The sequence below is a fragment of the Limulus polyphemus genome, unplaced genomic scaffold (assembly GCF_000517525.1).
Source record: "Limulus polyphemus unplaced genomic scaffold, Limulus_polyphemus-2.1.2 Scaffold7, whole genome shotgun sequence".
NCBI lineage: Eukaryota > Metazoa > Arthropoda > Merostomata > Xiphosura > Limulidae > Limulus > Limulus polyphemus.
Window position 1 is genome coordinate 1,167,501 of NW_013665617.1, and position 18,735 is coordinate 1,186,235.

Below are 18,735 nucleotides of genomic sequence, written 5' to 3' on the forward strand. Positions count from 1 at the left end.
TAAATAAGTAATATCAAAATTGATGGAAGTGCTTGCTCCTTGAGTGTGACAGATGTTCTGTGCTTGTAAAATAAGACTTTTACAAATAGATGGCATTTCACCCTTTCTGATATTTTTGTATAAAATCAATTTTCTTTTTAACTAATGATTAGTATAGCCTGTTTGCAAACATTTTCACTTATTCTGCATTATTGTGTATCAAAATAGCCATCTAATTTTCATTGCAGCAAATGTTCTACAAGTACAATGTATGTAGTTTACTAATCTCACGTGCTCAGTTTTGTTTTGTTATTCAGTTAATTTATTACAACTTATGTATGTTTTAGCCCATATGAATTATGGAAAGTAAAATACATAATGCCCCAGAATCATTCATCCAAAAATAAAATGCCATAAAACACAAAGTATGAAGGCAAAGCTTTACAGTTCTAACTATAGGTACAAAGTTTCGGGATTTGTTTTTGGAAATAAGCTAAAAAATACTCAGATTTTTTTTATTTTGCCTTTATATAACTTACATATTAATGAAACACAAGTTATTTTTGCACAAATAAATGATAAGTATATATTGCACATCAGAATTTATAAGTGATAAATATTATTTCTGTGAAACTACAGTAAAGAATGGGAATGCTTTTCTCCACTTTATGTGATACATAATTCAGAATAAATCTGATGGAGATCATACACAAACAGCATTTTCAATGTCATCTAGTGAGCACTGATTGTAATTCATATTTTCTCATAATATTTTTTTGTCTTACTCACAGTGGTTTACATGTGGAGGTGTAATTTGATACCATTACATTTAGGGCTGTGCAAAGTTCTTGCACTGTTGCTTTTATTGTTTATGTTTTGTTTCTAGTAAATATTTTATGGAAGCTTCTATTACTGCATAGTATTGTACAACTTTTATGAAAAATATCTACATATTATGCAGGCCTGTTATAAATGTTCTACAGATAGTGAAACCCATACTATACCATTGTAGATGTTCAAGACTCCATCATCAATACTTAAATGGGAAGTTTAAATTACACAAAGATTGTTACTTTATACAGTAGTGTACATTCATGAAAATATTTTCTTTCTGGATTTTAAAGCATTGTAAAAAACTAATTATTATTAATGAGATGTTTTAAAGGCTACTAGAGATCTGTTTTATAAAACTATTACAGTAGCTTGTTTTGTTTTTCATTAGAATACTTAAGGGTGTTTGAAGGAAAGGTTTTTGTGGGATATCTGTTTTTTTAAACTTAGAAAGTATTCTATTAAAATCAAATTCCTCCATATTTTGAAAGTATAATTGGTTGTGCATACAAGTATACAGCCATTAAAAATACATATGGCAGAATTTGTAAGTTATTGTTAAAAATTATAAGTGTGTTTACTGAGAATCCTGAATGGAATTTTATATTTTTGTATTTCTACAGAATTTATATTAACTGAAAAACATCACTGCCTAACACTGAAGATAATGCAGAAGGTAAGAGAGTTTATGAAAGTTTTAAGATACTCTGTCTTAATAAAAGCAGTGTAAAATAGTGAAATAAAAGATGAATCATGAACTTTTCTCAAGACTCTTAATTTGGTTTTATTTATTTATATTTTAATTGTTTAATTGAAGTTTATAAAGCACTTATCCATGATTTTAGTTTTCGTTGACATGTGCAATTTCTCTTTTTTTTATAATACTCCATTGAAAAGGCACAATATTGCAAGAATACAATTCTGTGTTTCTAACAGTTTTGAATGTAACATTTGACGCTTTCACTACACGTGAGAAATATTTGGTAATCCATTCATTTTACAAATTGTTAATAAAAGAACTAAATTGTCATGCTGGAAGCTATGGATGTAACTGACTTTAAGGTTAGTAATTCTACATTGCAATATGGTATTAGAAACATTCTCAAACATCATATTACTATATGTTATTAATGATGTTAGAAAAACACATAGGTTCAAGAAGTCTTAATAGAAATGAATAAAAATCCTATAACCTGAGCACTTTCAAAAGGTGGACCTTTCTTCTTCAGAGACAAACTATATGTTATTAAAATATTTTACTTGATTGTTGTGCTTGGTTTGCCTTTTAATTAGTATTAGAACATATATATTCAAGTGTGTTGTTTATAGTTGCTCATTTTTTAACTTGAATTTATGTTTTTTAGTTTGAAATTAGTTTATTACTGTATCAGAGTTTGAGCATAATTTCATAGTATGTTAATTTGCAAACTTTGTATGTTTTATTATTAAAATTAACTCCTTTATCTTCCAAATAGGTGTTTGCTCAAGGAATGATGAAAGAAGTAGGACTGACGAAGGATTTAGTTGATCGTATCTTCCCTTGCTTGGAAGACTTGCTGGAAATCCATTCAGGTTTTCTTAGAAAACTTCGAGAAAGGCAACATCAAGATAGAACAGTTGAGAGGATTGGAGATATACTTGTTGAACAGGTATCAAACTTTTTGATTGAAATATACATACTAAAAGTAGTATGAAGGATCACAAAAATCTTCAAGAAACATATTATGGTCTTTTCAAATATCCAACTCTCTCATCTTAAAAAAAAAAGTAAATATTTTGACATCCTATTTCAGTCTCCTATTAAATGTGCTTGGGGTCAATCCAGTAAACTGACCTTGTACTAGAGAAGGAATGTTGAATATGATTCCAATTTTACTGTGTGTATCTACATAAAATGTGGCAAGCCTTTAATAAAATGTACATGAAAAGTCAGATGTGTTAAAAACATATTTGCATTCAAGGTATGTCTTTGAATTTATGATATCTGTCTGACAGGCAGTGTTCATCTGAAGAATAAAGATACTTTTCTTCATTGTACAGTTTGCATATTGCATTTGCATAACCTGTAGAACCTCTGAAATGCTTATCTGTATATTGCTTCTTGTATTTACTCTCCTCTGACATAATCTATCACTAAATCAGTGGTGTAAGGTCAAATGAATAGGTGATAATGCTGACATCAAATACATAATATGTTGAATGGCACTCTGTAAAAGGTTGTGGCATGTGCACTTTGACCCTCACCTGTGCACATAGGATTAACTGTGAAAATTAATAAATTACTGTGTAGTTTCATAAATTCTATTAAAACTAGTTTTTCTGCATTATTAGAAATGTATTATGATTGATAAAACAAACTGACTACTTTGTCTCTTCTTTCTCTTTGGTACTTGATCTTTTAACTTTATGCTCTTTCCACCAAATAATATTAAAAAAATCCTTTATGGTCATACATTTGACTGAGACCATATCAAACATTCTGACACAAAAATAATAATGTTTTTTCTGGCACAAACATATTTTAAGGATAAGTCTGCCATATAAGTAGGTGTTGTGTGTAGTGCTGTTAGGTTGATTAATACATGTGTCAATCTTCTGTAGTTTCAGGGAGAAACAGCAATTCAGCTGAAATCAGCCTATGGTCAGTTTTGTACCAAGCATAAAGAAGCCTTGTCATTGTACAAAGATATTCTTAAAACTGATAGAAAGTTCCAGAATTTTATTAAGGTAACATATAACTCTTTATAATATTAATTGAGTTTTATATAGTTTTACAATAGTTGCAGAAAATATTTCCACACAACATTAAAGCTGTAGCTGAAAGATAAGATTTACTGAAAGTTAACCAGAACATAATGGTTTGCTTACTTTGATTTAAATCTTTTATGATTGTTGTCTATCAAATCAAGTGGTGTAAATTACTTTTACTCTGTGCACAACTACAGTTATTAAATTTCTTAGAATATGTTATAAGATATTAATCTTATTTTTTTCTTCTTTGTAATTTGAACACTCTTTTTAAGCATACACCAAGATGTAAGTAGATGAAACTTAAAAGTTATTTTTATTGATTCTTAACATTATTATCTCTTCAATTTTATAATGGTTGAAAATTTTTTATTGATCAGTAGGCTAGTGATCATAAACTCATTGGTTAATTTTTGTAGAATGTGTTACATTATTGTGTAGCAAGAGTCATTAGTAAAGACTACTTCATATCTATTATCTGTTACTAATGTGGTTGCCAACAGTTGCATTTATTCTAACAGTACAAATTACTGGATGTAGTATAATGATGCACAAGAATGTTCCAGTGACATGGAATGTGCTGATTCATTCTTCAAGAAGGGTAAATAACATCCATAGTTTACGTACAATTGTTGCTGATCGTGTTATTTTGATAGACAAGGCTCATTAAAGCAACAATCCACGACGTTCGTATTGTCAAAAATTCTTCAAATAATGTGACAGTGACATTTATAAGTCATGTTGTTTGGCCAGAATAATTATTGGACTGCAATCTATTTGAGCATTTTTGAGATGAACTAGCATTTTGCTTTCATCACTGTAGTCCTGTGCCAAAATTTGTAAAGTAGTTGCTGACCATATTTTCAAACAAGATATCTTTTAGAATTTCTTAGAATCACTGTTTTGCTAAGTTCATACTATTAACATGGTGAAATCCCTAATTTAATAATAAATAGAGTCAGTATTTATATACAAGGTTATTAAAATATGTTAATTTAAAAAGGGGAATAGGGATTGTCAAAAAAATACAGAAATAAGTTGAATCAAAATGCTAGGATTATATTTTCAAGCCTACAACTGGAGAACTCTTAAAAAAGTAAACATCTCTACAGTTCTTATCAATTTTAGTGGAGTCAAAATAGGAATTTGTAGCTTGAGAAAATAATGTAGACACTATTTCCAGCCTAATTTGTTTGCTTTTTTTAAGAGTCCCTAGTTGTAGGCTTAAAAATATAATCTTTGCATTTTGATTCAACTTGTTTCTGTCCTTTCTTGATGATCCCTATTTCCCCTTTGTAAATTAACAATTCTTAGATATCTTATTTCTTAAGTTTTTTATGTCTATGTATGGAGAATAAATTTTAAGCTACATACGTGCATATGCATTCAGTTGAATGTTACATGTTTTTCAACAGTTTACTGCTGCATTGGCTTTTTTCCAAGTAAACATTATTTAAATACTGAGCCAAGTGGTTTTGTGTAAATGCGTTTAATAAGTGTTGAGTACAAAGGAAGCCACTCACAACAACTCATACATTATGCACTTTTAGCCACATAAATCAACTTTCCATGAAAAATAATCAATTTTTTAAATAGGTCAAGGACATTCGCAACATTTCATATAGTATATCTGTCTAGATTTCGGTGCAAGATACCCAGTTGATTTTGCTGTAGGTTTGTGAAACAAAAACATGAATAATAATAACGAAATAATACAAAAATATGCACTCACAATTTCAGCAAAGTACGAAAATCAGTAGAATAAATCGCTACTCACAACAGTAGAGAAATCTACTATGGTAATTGTCTATGTTAGAAAACTCTCTGAAATAGTCGCAGAAAACCACACGGAGACAAAGTACAACAGAGAACTCGAAAAACAATGAAGAACAGCAAACTCGAGAAATGAAGAATCCTCAATGTGGCAGTTTCCAATTAATGCGAATTAGTAAAACACCAGATTTTTTCAATGGAAGAAAGTGAAGGACTTAGAGAAATTCTTCAGGGTGAAAAAATGAAGACACTTGAATTAATTTTAAAACTATCTTATGATATACTCAATACTGCATTCATTATCATTGTCCAGGATTGAGTAAAATATTTGTAGTTGTTTTTTATGTAGTGGCTTGTAAAACTATAACCAATAATAATAAAGCTTGACATTCAAGAATCAATTTTAAAATAGGCCTACAACTATCGCAGGAGTTTGTTTAATAGCTGTGCATTGATTTTGGTGCAGTATATCTAGCCATTTTTGCTGTAAGCTTTCTTGTTTGAATGGCTTCAAAGAGAAACTTAGCAAGTAGCTATGAAAAAACTGATAATATCTTAAGAATCAACATAAAAATAGACTTATGGCTTGTGCAGGAGTTTTTTAGTAGGTTTGTCCAGGCTTAAACAAAATATTTATAGCCATTTTTTCTGTAGCTTTGTGAAACAAGAATATTACGAATAATAATAACATGAAGAACAAATGGATGAATTTTGTCTAATAATTGGAAAATCAACTTTTTTGCTATTATCAATATTTTAGCAGCCTTAGCCATTGAGATAAATGGTCTTGAGTGTTGTTTCACGAACGAGTCTGCTTTTCACTAGGTTTTTACCCATATGTGAAATTTCATGGCGAACCCTATTATGTACTATTATCGTGATTTATGATACTAAAAAAAACATAAAATTTAAAACTTTTCGAACACATATAATTATATTTTACTTTGAATTTAACTAAAAGTCAAAAGATTTCTTGTGTAATTTACTAAGAAATCTGGCTAAAGAAATTTTAATTTGTTTTACAGCGATGTAGTTTGATTCCAGTTTGTAAAAGCCGAAGAATACCAGAATGTATACTTCTAGTAACTCAACGTGTTACTAAGTATCCATTGCTTATTGATTCACTTGTCAGAGCCACTAAAGGTTGGTAGAACTAATACATTATACAATTGATTTTTGTTATTTTACTTTACACTTTTATGTATTTTTAACATTGATTTTGTTTTTAGTTAGAAAAATGCATTCATGTTATTATCTTTTCTCAGACAATAAATCAGAACAGCGCATTCTTGAAGAATCTTTAAGCAGTGTCAAGGTAAATATCTTTTAACAAGTCAATATTATTTCTTTTAATTTTGAACTTATATTTATTTCAAGAAATTTTAATGTTACTCTACTTTTTCACAGATGTGATAATGCAGTTTGTTAATATAAGCTTAAAAAGAATCATTTTTTATAACAAATTTAGGATTTTAAAATTTTTTATGTCTCTGTTACCATATTAATATATGTTAATAATCTGCGTATCTTGTTTCATTTGCTTAAGATGATTTTAAGAAGTTTTGTAAACAAACCTTAAAGAATATATATTCAATTTATGGAAGTTTCCTATTGTTTCTTTATATATCTTCCATTTTTTTGTTTTTGTTTTTACCTTTAGTATTAATCTTTTACAAATCAAATTTTGGTATAGTGATTAATACTCAGATATTAGAATTGTAAACAAGAATAATATTTGACACTTACATTACATTTGGAGAGAAAATTCAGTACATCAGTTTATAAGACTGTAATTTTGCCAATAAAATTTTTACAAATAAAAAATAGATAAATAAGTCAAAACCAGTAATGTTGCCAAATATAAAAACAAATTAGTAATTCACATTGTGTAAGGAATTTAAGATAAAAAAATAAAAGTTCCAGAAAAGGCTTAGCTTTTAGTTATAATGTATTATGTAATCAACAAATGTATGTATATTTGTTTCAACACTGCTTTTAGTTTGTTTGAAGAACTATTATTTGATACTCTGCTTTCATTTTGTGCTTCTAAAACTTTGTAAAGTCTATTAGTCATTAGATTATTATACGGTCTCTACTTCACATGTTTATTATATTGGGAAGACTGGTATTTGCTCTGTAATTGGGCAAAGGTTTGAAATTTGACACAAAGACATGTAGTTAAGCCATAAATAAATATATGTTACTGTCCATAATGGTAGCTTGGCAATTTAAAAAATATTAACAAGTACTATTAAGTACAGTTACACATATAAACTTGTTCAAGATATTAACTCATGAATATATCTGGGAATATAAAATCATTCTCTAAGTATGTTTTTCCTTGTAATTATTACAAATCCCCTTTCATTTTTCAGCCATTTCAGTAATACTACTTTTTAGATATTACTTAAAATTATAACATTGTTATAATTTACAAAGAACATATTTTTTCATTTACCCTAAATGTTTTAAATTGTTATTAGACTTTTAAACATAACTTGATTTCATAATATTTTCTTCGCCAATCTCTGATAGAAAAAAAACAAATGTAAAACAAGAGCTATATAAAAATAAGAAAAATACAAATTTTGGGCTTATTTTTAAGTTGACCATTGATTTCATATTAGGATATAATCAGTCAAGTCAATACTCAAGTGGCAGAAAATGAAAGACAGCAACGTTTATTGGAAATATACAATAAAGTGGATGCCAAATCAACAGCCTACTTTCGGGGTAAAAAATTTAAGGTACAGTATGACTTGAAGAGTCAGATGTATATTAATTAAATATAAAACAAATTTTGGTTACACTACAGATGTGGTAGAAATCAGTTTCTACTCCAACCAAAGTGGTTAGCTTTAGCTTGTGTTTTTATTTTATTTTCTTGTAAAATTTGGTAATCATGTATTATAAAGCAATGAGACAGATTTTCATCAGTAATTAAATGATATGCCACTGTGGCTTAGAATATAGATCATTATCAGATGAGTCTTCAAGGCTCTCAAAGCTTTTAACCACGTTCTTTAAACATAACCTGTCTCCACTGTCATGATGAGGCTTAGGTAGTCTGTTAGGAGTATGATCTGGTTATGTTTTTCACTGTTACTGATCATCCAGACAAGTGTATCCCTACATGGTTCACATTCTGCTCTGAATTAACTGGATTCAAACACTAGATATCCATAAAGTTGTTTAAACATTTGTTTAACAACAAGTAAAAGCTTGGAATGGTCCATTCTTTCATTGGGGGGGGGGGATGTGAGCCAGACTAGTTTTGGAGAATTTCACTCCTCATCAGTGACCCTGGACCATATATCCATTTCTTGACTTTGTCTCTGTTGATCAGTCTTCATGTTTCTCTCCATATCTTGCTGCCAGTCATCATTGTATTTAACTTAATGTCACCATTCCCTTTTTTTATGGTACATCTGTTCAGTCCAGTTTTCTTTTTTTATATTCTAATACGGTAAAAAATAAATTTAGTTAATCCAAATTATTAATTGTTTTATCTTTCCAAAACTGTTTTAAAAAATCCAGTGTATATTTACATTTAGTAATTTACTTTTTTTTTTTATAACAGAAATCTGACCTGTTATCTAGTGGTCGCAAGTTGCGTTATGAGGGTACAATTTCTTTACGAACCGCCAGGGGAAAAACTGTTGGTAAGTACTTCTTTAAGTTATAATGGAAATGATAGTTAGTGTTCAGCCTCATTAAAACTACCTAACAAATCTTTGAACAGTATTCTGATGTCCAATCTTAAAGTGTAAATTCAATTATATATCCCACTTACAGAAAAGAAAAAAGTATCTTAATGGTGCTACATAATATTAGACTATTATAAATCCATCTTAAATACTTTCTGACAAACACAGTTAAATGAGCAAGTTATTAAGCAATCAGCATATATTTTTTGAGCCAATAAAAAATAATGAATATTTATTAACTTGCTGCAACTTTTTTATTACTAACAGTTTTATCCTAAGTATTCAAGGTTGTAGCTTGTAATAAGTACAATTCTTCAAGAATAAAGCAATTGTAAGCAAGCACATTTTCATGCAAAATTTGATGCTTGATGTCTACTTCCATGACTGGAGTGAAATTTCATAACCTTATTTTTGATAAATAATTTTAAAAATGTGATTATACAACTACTTCAGTATTTTAATTAATTAATTCTATCATATTTAATACCTTCCCTGTACTTGCAGTTTTAAAATTAAAATAAAATTTGAATTTTATGCATTACTAACTGAATGCAGAAAAGTATTTGTAACTAAGTCCATTTCTAATACCAGTTTACTGTTGCAATGATATGTGAGTTATCTGTTATAGTGGCTCCTAACCCTTAGAGCAGTCAAGTAAACTACACAAAGCAATAGTGTAAATGCTGAAATAAAATTTACAACCCTGCTGTTAAGTATACATAGGGTTGTAATATGCTTAACATTTAAATTTTAACCAAGCACAAAATATATAGAAATTTTCTATACCATTTAATCATAGTATGTCAGGTTAATTCTCTAGAGACCAATGAAATAATTATTAAAAAATTAAATGAAATACCATAATCACAACATGGAGGCAAAACAAAAACTCTTATGACAATTATAAAGAACAATTGTTTTTTTCATTGCTTTGTGCTCCGTAATGATTGTCTGGAGGCATAACTGCCATATGTTTAATTCATAACAAGCTACACAAATGGTTCAAGCATACACTTGACACTGTGGAATAGAGCAATTTTTACAAAACCAATTTTGACATATTTATCTAACAACAATAAAACATATATATTTTTTATACTATTTATTAATTTTGAAAGACTGTTTGATGATTTTTTTTATGTGAATTTATGACCAAAAGTTGTTGTAATGGTTGATGTTTGTTAAGATTGTGTGTGACAAATGGTGTGAAAGGTTGGTGTAATGATGTTTTTAGTTGTGCTAGGCAGTCTACTGATTTTTTTAATTAATCAGCTGCTGAAGATATACTTAATCATAATATATATGTAGAAAACTTAACATACAAAAGCTAAGTTAGTGCACTGTCTAAAGCATTACTTCCCCTAAACTACACAAGCTGTTTTTTTTCTCAAAAGGAAGCATCAATTACCAAGCTGTTACACAATTTATTTTAGGAAACAGAATATTATTAATTGAGAAGGCTATCAGGGCAACATTTTTTATGCAACATAATTCTGAAATGTTGTTGGATATTGAATAATGACTTGAAAGTAATGAAAACATTGTACAGCTGTGCATTTAAATGTTATATTAAAAACTTGTGTAACTACAACTCATGTTACATTGTGATAGTATTCACTGTTATTTTGTTCATTACAAATAACACTATCATGCTATGCTTGTTGAAATGTATTAAATGTTGAGACTATTTGAGCAGTATTTTGTAAAATTCTGGGCACTTCTCTTAACTTGTGGTGAGAAATTCCAGGTGGTCTTAAACATTAAATCAATATATTAACTTAAATCTACACTATTGATTAATTCATTAAAACAAGGTAAACATGAACAACAGGCATAACTATAACTAGTTATGCAAACAATGGCTACGCCCTTGCATTCATAAGTTATATACAATAGAATGACATGCATACCATCTTGCCAGTGTCTTGTGTGAGTTCAGTTTGTATGCATCTGTTGTTATACAAGTTTGTTGGAATTATTGCAAAGTTACTAAGGCTGTCTGCTGGAATCCCTAATTTTGAATTGCCATCAAGAGGGAAGGCAACTGGCCAGCATGGTAACTTTTGGGATACTCTTTATTAACAAATAGGTTTGACCATCACATTGTGACATCCTTGGCTGAAATGGTCTGGTTGTTAAAGTGGCTGGCTCATGAATTGAGGATCATGAATTTCATACTCAGAGCCACTAAACTTGTTTACCTTTTCAACCTTAGGGGTGTTTTAATGTCATGGTCAATCACACAGTCCATTGGTAAAATAGTAGCCCAAAAGTTGGCAGTACATGTTGCCATCCAGTTTCCTTCCATCTGGTAAGCAGTTCAAAATTATGGATGGTAGCAGCTAGCCTAAGTAGCTTTATAATAACTCAGAAACAAACAAAACACCTCCTCAAATCACAATGCAACCACCATACTCACTTGAAAAAAATAATAATGTGAAATCTTAATGCTGATATTTCAATTACTTTGTTTATAGGAATAATCAGAACCACTGCTTGTGATTAGTTGATTATTTTTGTGACATTAATCAATTTAGTTGTAATTTTAATTAATCAGTTATTTTATGTGACACAGATATATGTCACCAATGCTCATAGGTAATCACTTTATTGCCAAAATCTAATAATAGTTTCTGCATCAATGTTCCCTATTTATTTGAAATGCATTTAAAATAATTTAATTTCTTTCCAGAGGTCCTGGCTGTAGTGTTATCAGATGTAGTTTTCTTTCTACAAGAAAATAATCAGAAATATTACTTTGCTTCTGTAGACAATAAGGTAAACATTTACATTCCATTAACATTTAGAATCAATAAATTCTACCACTTTCAACTTCCTGAAATAAAAACATAAACTAAGTGTCTAATGACTTTCACTCTAAAATGTTGTACTACTATTTATAAGAATAAGTGAAACTGTAATGAGTAATTTTCAGTTAAATGATTTATTTACTCAATTATTTTAGTACACAAATGATGCATTTATTAAAAAAAAATTTCCATTATGGTTTTCTTTAATAATTTGTATTCCTCTTTAGTCTGGTGTTGTGTCACTACAGAAGTTGCTAGTAAGGGAGAAGGCTGGGCAGGATAGTCGTGGTATCTATTTGATTAGTTCCAACCCCAGTGAACCTGAAATGTATGAAATGACATGCTACACAGCTAAAGAACAGAAAACGTGGATTGAAGTCATTAAAGGTGCAATAGAACATTGTCCATCCTTAGGTAAATATTTGTGTTTCATATTATTATTTTAGTTTAGAAGTTGTTAGCTTGTTTTTAGGCCTGGCAAAATAAACAATCTCTTTGCCACATTTATATATCATAAGAAAACGTTTACTAGCTTGTACACTCATTTCAACAGTTTCATACCAGACTCCTTCAAACATAACCTTATTCTAAATCTTCTAAACAGAGTGTATAATATCTGTTTTGACTACCACTGTCTTCACTCAGAAATTTCGGAAATTCATTACGTATTACAAAGTAATGGATACCCCTTTAATTTCTTACACTCTTATCACACAAACAAATAAAATAGAACCTACCAAGAAGCCACACATTGTCTCAAAATATCCACTAGTTCTTGTCATTCCTTTCATTGGCAAACAAAGTTTTAAATTCAAATATCAAATTCAAAAGATAGTCAAAACATATTACCAACAAATTAAGCTACGTTTAGTATTTATGTCAACATTTAGAATTAAAAATATGTTTAAAACCAAAGAAACTCTGCCCATTCATATGTGCTCGCGGGTCATATATAAATACTCTTGTGGTAACTATAAAGCTACCTATATTGGTAAAACTACAAATATGTGCACGCAAGCACATGAGAATTTCAGAAAAAAGCATATCTAAGCTATCTACCCGAGTCTTGTATCCAATTGCACAATGAAAATAACAACCAACCAATGCTTCTAGAAAACTTTAAAATTCTTGACTCCGAAACCACAGATTATGAACTCTATTAAAGAAAGCCTTTCCATTTTCCATGATCACCCAACACTAAATAATAACATCAACTCCTCCCAGTTGTCATTAATGTAATCAATTCTGGATTCTCAATGTTTTTATTTTATATTTATTATTATTTTATAGATACATTGTTTATACTCATATTTAAGCATTTCTCTATAATAGTTTCTCTTAACAATTTTATTTATTAAACATGTGTATGCTGCATGTTTTATCATATATTCCATTATATTCTTACTGTTTAAATCTGTTCTTTCTAAACTTCCAATTGAATACAAAAACTCACTCAATGCTAATGTTATTTTTTGTAGTTCGAATATTCCGAATTAATTTTTCTTGAGATATTAATGCTGATGATGGAATTTAAGGAAATTCCAAAAAGTCAATATTAAAGATGTGTTTTTGGTATTACTGTGTTTTTAATATTTAGTATAGATATGGTGATAAAAATTAATTTGATTTTCTGTTGTTTCTCAATGAATAGGTCGGATTAAAAAATCATTCTGCTTTTTAAGTCCATATTTCGATAATGTAGGAAATTTGGTTTATATTTCATGCTTCATGTCTCAATGACATTGATTTCAGTATTTAGTTCTTGATAGATGTCATGGGCAGCCAACAAAAGCCAGGAAACGTTTAAAAAAATGGTGCAATAAAATATAAAGCATTAAAACTAATAGAAATTGATAGGATATATTTTACTCTATCTTATAAATAAAACTTATCTCTGTCCTCCTTTTAGTAATTTACGTACAGCATTTCAAAAGGACTCCAGTCTGTCATGGTCTCTATCTTCACCCCTTTCATACAAAGTTGCTGATCACGGGAGTTCTTATATGCATAAAATAAACTGCATAAGCAATTTATTTAAGAAAATAAACAAACACTCAGAGTATACAAACAGTACAAACCATTAGTAACTTACATTATCTCAAAAGCACAATATCTGCATAGTCTTTAGATGCCTTGAAACATGTTAGGTGAAATTTTAAAACTTTACAATTGATACAAAGAAGTTTGAAGGGAGCTCTATGACATAGATTTTGAGAAAGAACATAATCCAAACTTTCAAACTAAATATAATTATTATTTTATGAATAAATTTGTGAATAAAAAATTTAGGTTGTGTAATTTTACAGTACTTGAGTTCAAAACAAACAAAAAACTTGTACAAAGTCTATAGACAGAAACTTTAACGATTTTCACTATCCCAATAAAAATTATTACTGGGGAAAGAAATTTAAAATTAGGGTTACCAGTTTGAATTTTTTAAATTTCTTTTATGAAAAACAAATGATAATAAAACATAGATTAAAAGAAAATTTTAAATCATAACATTTCATTTATACTTTTTTAGCTAATTTTTGGAAAGATATCAAGAGCAAATTTTTGAAAACTTCATGTTATCAATTTTGATTTTTTTCCAATATAATATTTAACTTTATTTTTATGTTTTCTGCATTTTTATCAACTTAGAAAGTAGAGAATTACAGCATTTTAACTTAAGACTTTTGGGCTAACCAATAAGTCAAAATTATTTACAGTCCAAATACATTAATTTTTTATAGCATATTAATATATTTCAGTTGTGTAAAAAATGTTTTATCTAATTTTCCGGTTTAAAATCTCAAGTTGAAAAGATATTCAGAGGTTTCAGAATTGTACTAAATAAGGCCAAGAAGAAAACAGAATTAAAGGACAAAATACTTGTGGCTTGATAAACTGTTAATACTGTAAACTAAAAATTGAGGGATATTAGTAAATTAGTTTGTGATATTAGAATGCAGACATTTATAAATTGTTTGTGATGATTTAACTTTTAACAGATGAAGGAATTCCAAATGAGAATGAAGAAGAAAGAAAATTAGAAGAAGCAAAGTCAGCAAAAATGAAAGAACTTGTAGGTTAGTTATAGCATATGATACAAGAAAAATGAATGAACCATTACTACACAAAAAATACCATCACACTCTTGCTCATCTTATGTCTTTCTATAATTGTTTATGTATGTACTGTTAATTTTCAAGCTTCTTGAGGTATCCGATTTTATATTACCACATTAACTCATTATGTTGCATTTTCATCACCACTAATTAACTGAAGATAAACACATATGTACTTGTTTGAGATTTTTACTTTGTACATAATCATTACCCTCATGCACAATTCTTTTATTTCTTTTTTTTTTTGCTTCAGAGCCCCAACATTAATAGTAGTTGTTGTCATATGTATATGTGTGTGTATACTTGGCCATTTATTTATAATGGAAGCATAAATACGGAGGATTAAAAAATGTTGAAACTTATAAACTGTTTTCACTGGGAAGAGCAAAACCCTGTGCTCCTGATGAAAGCAGGTATACCTGTTAAAATCTCTTCTTTTTTTTCTTTTCTCTTGTTAGATTATTCATCCTGTTTTCAAATAATGGATTAAAATTGTTTCATAATTAAAAAATTCAAAAGATTACACTACTGTTCACCTGTTACAGTTTGGTTTATATTTTTTGCTGCTGAAAGTTGATAAGATTTCCTCATTTCTTCTTGAGTTTCTCAAAGCATATGTATTTCCAGATTTTTATAAACATTTTGGGTATTCTTTACAAGTCTTTAAGCTTATCAAAGTGGAAAAGAGCAATGCATACCTCTAAAATAGTTTCTTGAATTTAATATTTTTTATGAGTTAAATTTTTTTCTTGTTCAATAATTATTAATATGGGAATTTTACTTTAGCATAATGATTGTGTTTTTACCATAGAAACTCCTTTATGACATTTAGTTCATTTACTAGATTCTTAATGCATACTACAATGCTCAATTTTCTACTTAATTTTAAAAAAGGAAGTTCTAGATAATTGTGGGTAACTGTAAATAGCTCTGTGTAACTATAAATTTGTTTATTCTTTGTATTTTTTAAATGAGTCTCTTAAAAATATAAAAGGATTTTACTTATTTTGCCTTTTTATGACAAGCCTCAAAGGTTAGAACATATTAAAGTAAAAGGTTAGACTGCTTAATTAGTAATAGTACACAAAATATGGTCCACACTCACTTAACGTTTTAGCTTGTATGTCTACAATCTGTGAAAATTATTTATTTTTTAAAGCTAAATTTAGCTTTAAATTATACATTTTTTGTTGAAACTGTCTTTTCAACAGAATACTAGCAATATGATAAAAATTAAATTAATAGTAAATGCACATCTGTTTTATCAATACCCAGGTTTGTTCACTTTTCAGTATCATGAATTTGCTAGTTCTGTCATCTAATTTTATATTTGGTATATTCAAGCATTAGTTAGCTGAAACAAATAAACCTTTAGTACTTAATTCGCACTCCCCAATGGCTCAATGATAAGTCTGAAGGCTTATAACTGTAAAAACTGGGTTTTGATACTGGTGGTTGGCACTCATTGTGTAGCTTTGTGCTTAAAAACAAACAAACAAATTTAATTCATTTACATTTAGAAAAATATAGTTTGTAAAAATGGAATTATTGTAAGTAATTGTATTTTCTTTTACTCCTAGTCTGTATCCATCATGTATACGTGAACAAGTTTTAAAAGAATCTTAAATACCTGTTACTAAAAATCAATGAAATAGATATCAGTATTAAAAAATACATTGTTGTGTAAGTAAAAGAATCTTTAAAAAATTCCTGTAGAAATGTATGTAAATTTTTTTTTTTTTCTGCTAAGAAATTATTGATGCTTTTTTCTGAACTTGATTAGCATTTTATTTTTATATCTCAGTTTCACTTTTTTATTTCTGTGAAGGTCAACTGTATGAAAAAGATTTAGCTGTTGCTCACTTCTGTGAAGATAAGATGCGTATTTTGGCAAGTATTATGGTAAGATTTTATAATATATTAAAACAACATTTTAAATTAAAAGAAATACACTTTATGTCTCAACATTTTGGTTACACAGTTTTATCCAAAACCTTGGGACATAAAATAAACTGGAATAAAGAAATTAAGGTTATACCTAGTTTTTAATTTTTTCATTACCAGTTAACACTTTATTTTTTGAAAAGATTTACCCCTTTCGCCACTGGTATCCTATACTGCACATGACACAAGGTTTTAGTGTCTTACATTCAAAATTTTATTAAACTTCATTTTATTTATGTTATACCAATTAGTATAGCACAAAATCCATATTTTCATAGTATATAAGTTTTAAGTTCTTAATTCTACAAGGCAATATTTTAAAAAATCCTGAATTTCTCCTAGTGTGACACACGTGACTCTAGGTATCTTCTCTTCTCTATTTTACCCACTACCCCTAAAATAACTATGAAATTAAATGTAAATTACTCAGACAAACCATAATTTTTATTGCCTTCAATTTTATTTGGTTACACAATTATCAAATAGAAAATCAGACCCTTCCTGTCATATCCTCTCTTTCAGGATTGGTTAATAGTTCTCTCTTACATTTAATTATATATTACCTATAATCAATTGATAGTAAAGGTTTTCATCTATCAAATATGTATTAAATAATGTTGTGTTCTGAACAGATAAGCATCAATTTCACTTATAATACACAGTTCATTCCCATGGGAACTTAACAACTAGCTTGAATGACTTTTTAATTGCTCTTGTCAGCAAAAACATTTTGAGAGTCAGGGGAAATTGTCTACTTTTTATATGTTATTAGTGTATGTTCTTGGTGCATCATTTAATTGAATAAAAATTGCTTAGTGCATTACTACCGTTAGTATAAAAAAGTGTGGTTAAGTTTCATCAACAATTGACAGCAAAAAAAAAGAAGATTGGGTAAGTACCTTATTTCTTGTTTTTCATGTTTATTCTTTATTTATTGTTAGTTAAGGTTAGATTAAATAAAATAAATAATAATTATGATAATAAAAATGTTTTATAAGGCATGCACATCAGCAGCTCATAGTAGCTCATGGGTAATGTAATTGGATAGTGTAACGTGAGCTGCACATTCCCCAAGTGATTTACAACTTATAATGGTGAGGATAGTAGTTAGACATGATTCAAAAGGTAATAAAATTTAATCATAAATAGATATATACTGTTACAAGTTTAAAGCTACTTAAGATAAATGAATGTAGTTGTGCACTACATTTGAAGTCATTCTAGACAGAAAAAGATGGTAATTTAAATTTATTTCGATTTTTTGGGGGGTTATGAAATCAGTCAAATTGACCAACCTTGTATGGAGTTAGGGTAGAAAAAATAGCAGATAGAATATAAAATTTACTTAAAACAGACATTTGAAATGATTTTTTAGGAGGTTTTAGTTTTTTTGAGATGAAGAAAAGTATTTTTAATCTTAACATGAAAATCACTTTGTGCATGGACTAGTCAAAACAAATATTAGGTCATCAAGAAATTAATGTCATGCTTTGGAACACTTTCATTAACCACCCCCCCAAAAAAATACATCACATGTAATAATTAAACGAAACACCTAAACGTCACTTTAGTGTAGCGTATATAATGTGTAAAGTTTAGTATACTTTAATCCCTTATAGTGATGGCACACGACCAAACACACATGTTGCATGTAATGTTGTTTGAATACAAGAAGGGAAACAATGCCTCTGTAGCCACAAAGAATATCATAGAAGTTTATGGAAATGTTTTGAATGCTCGTAAGTGTCAACGACGGTTCAGAAAATTTCGTTCAGGTTAAAAACTGTGATAGCAGGGGCCGACATGTTGGAATTAATATTGATGCTCTGAAAA

At 28.7% G+C, this 18,735-nt stretch overlaps 1 protein-coding gene across 1 annotated transcript in view; it reads left to right on the forward strand.

Annotated features, from left to right (window-relative positions):
* LOC106476885 (A-kinase anchor protein 13-like) overlaps positions 1-18,735 on the forward strand; it is a 245,164-nt gene that overhangs the window by 200,611 nt on the left and 25,818 nt on the right. Inside the window, exons 28-38 of the mRNA XM_022381499.1 lie at positions 1,430-1,486; positions 2,286-2,459; positions 3,412-3,537; positions 6,357-6,474; positions 6,597-6,646; positions 7,959-8,078; positions 8,912-8,993; positions 11,731-11,816; positions 12,076-12,262; positions 14,842-14,919; positions 16,787-16,860. Of these exons, the coding sequence (XP_022237207.1) occupies positions 1,430-1,486; positions 2,286-2,459; positions 3,412-3,537; positions 6,357-6,474; positions 6,597-6,646; positions 7,959-8,078; positions 8,912-8,993; positions 11,731-11,816; positions 12,076-12,262; positions 14,842-14,919; positions 16,787-16,860 (1,152 nt within the window). The remainder of the gene's footprint in view (positions 1-1,429; positions 1,487-2,285; positions 2,460-3,411; positions 3,538-6,356; positions 6,475-6,596; positions 6,647-7,958; positions 8,079-8,911; positions 8,994-11,730; positions 11,817-12,075; positions 12,263-14,841; positions 14,920-16,786; positions 16,861-18,735) is intronic.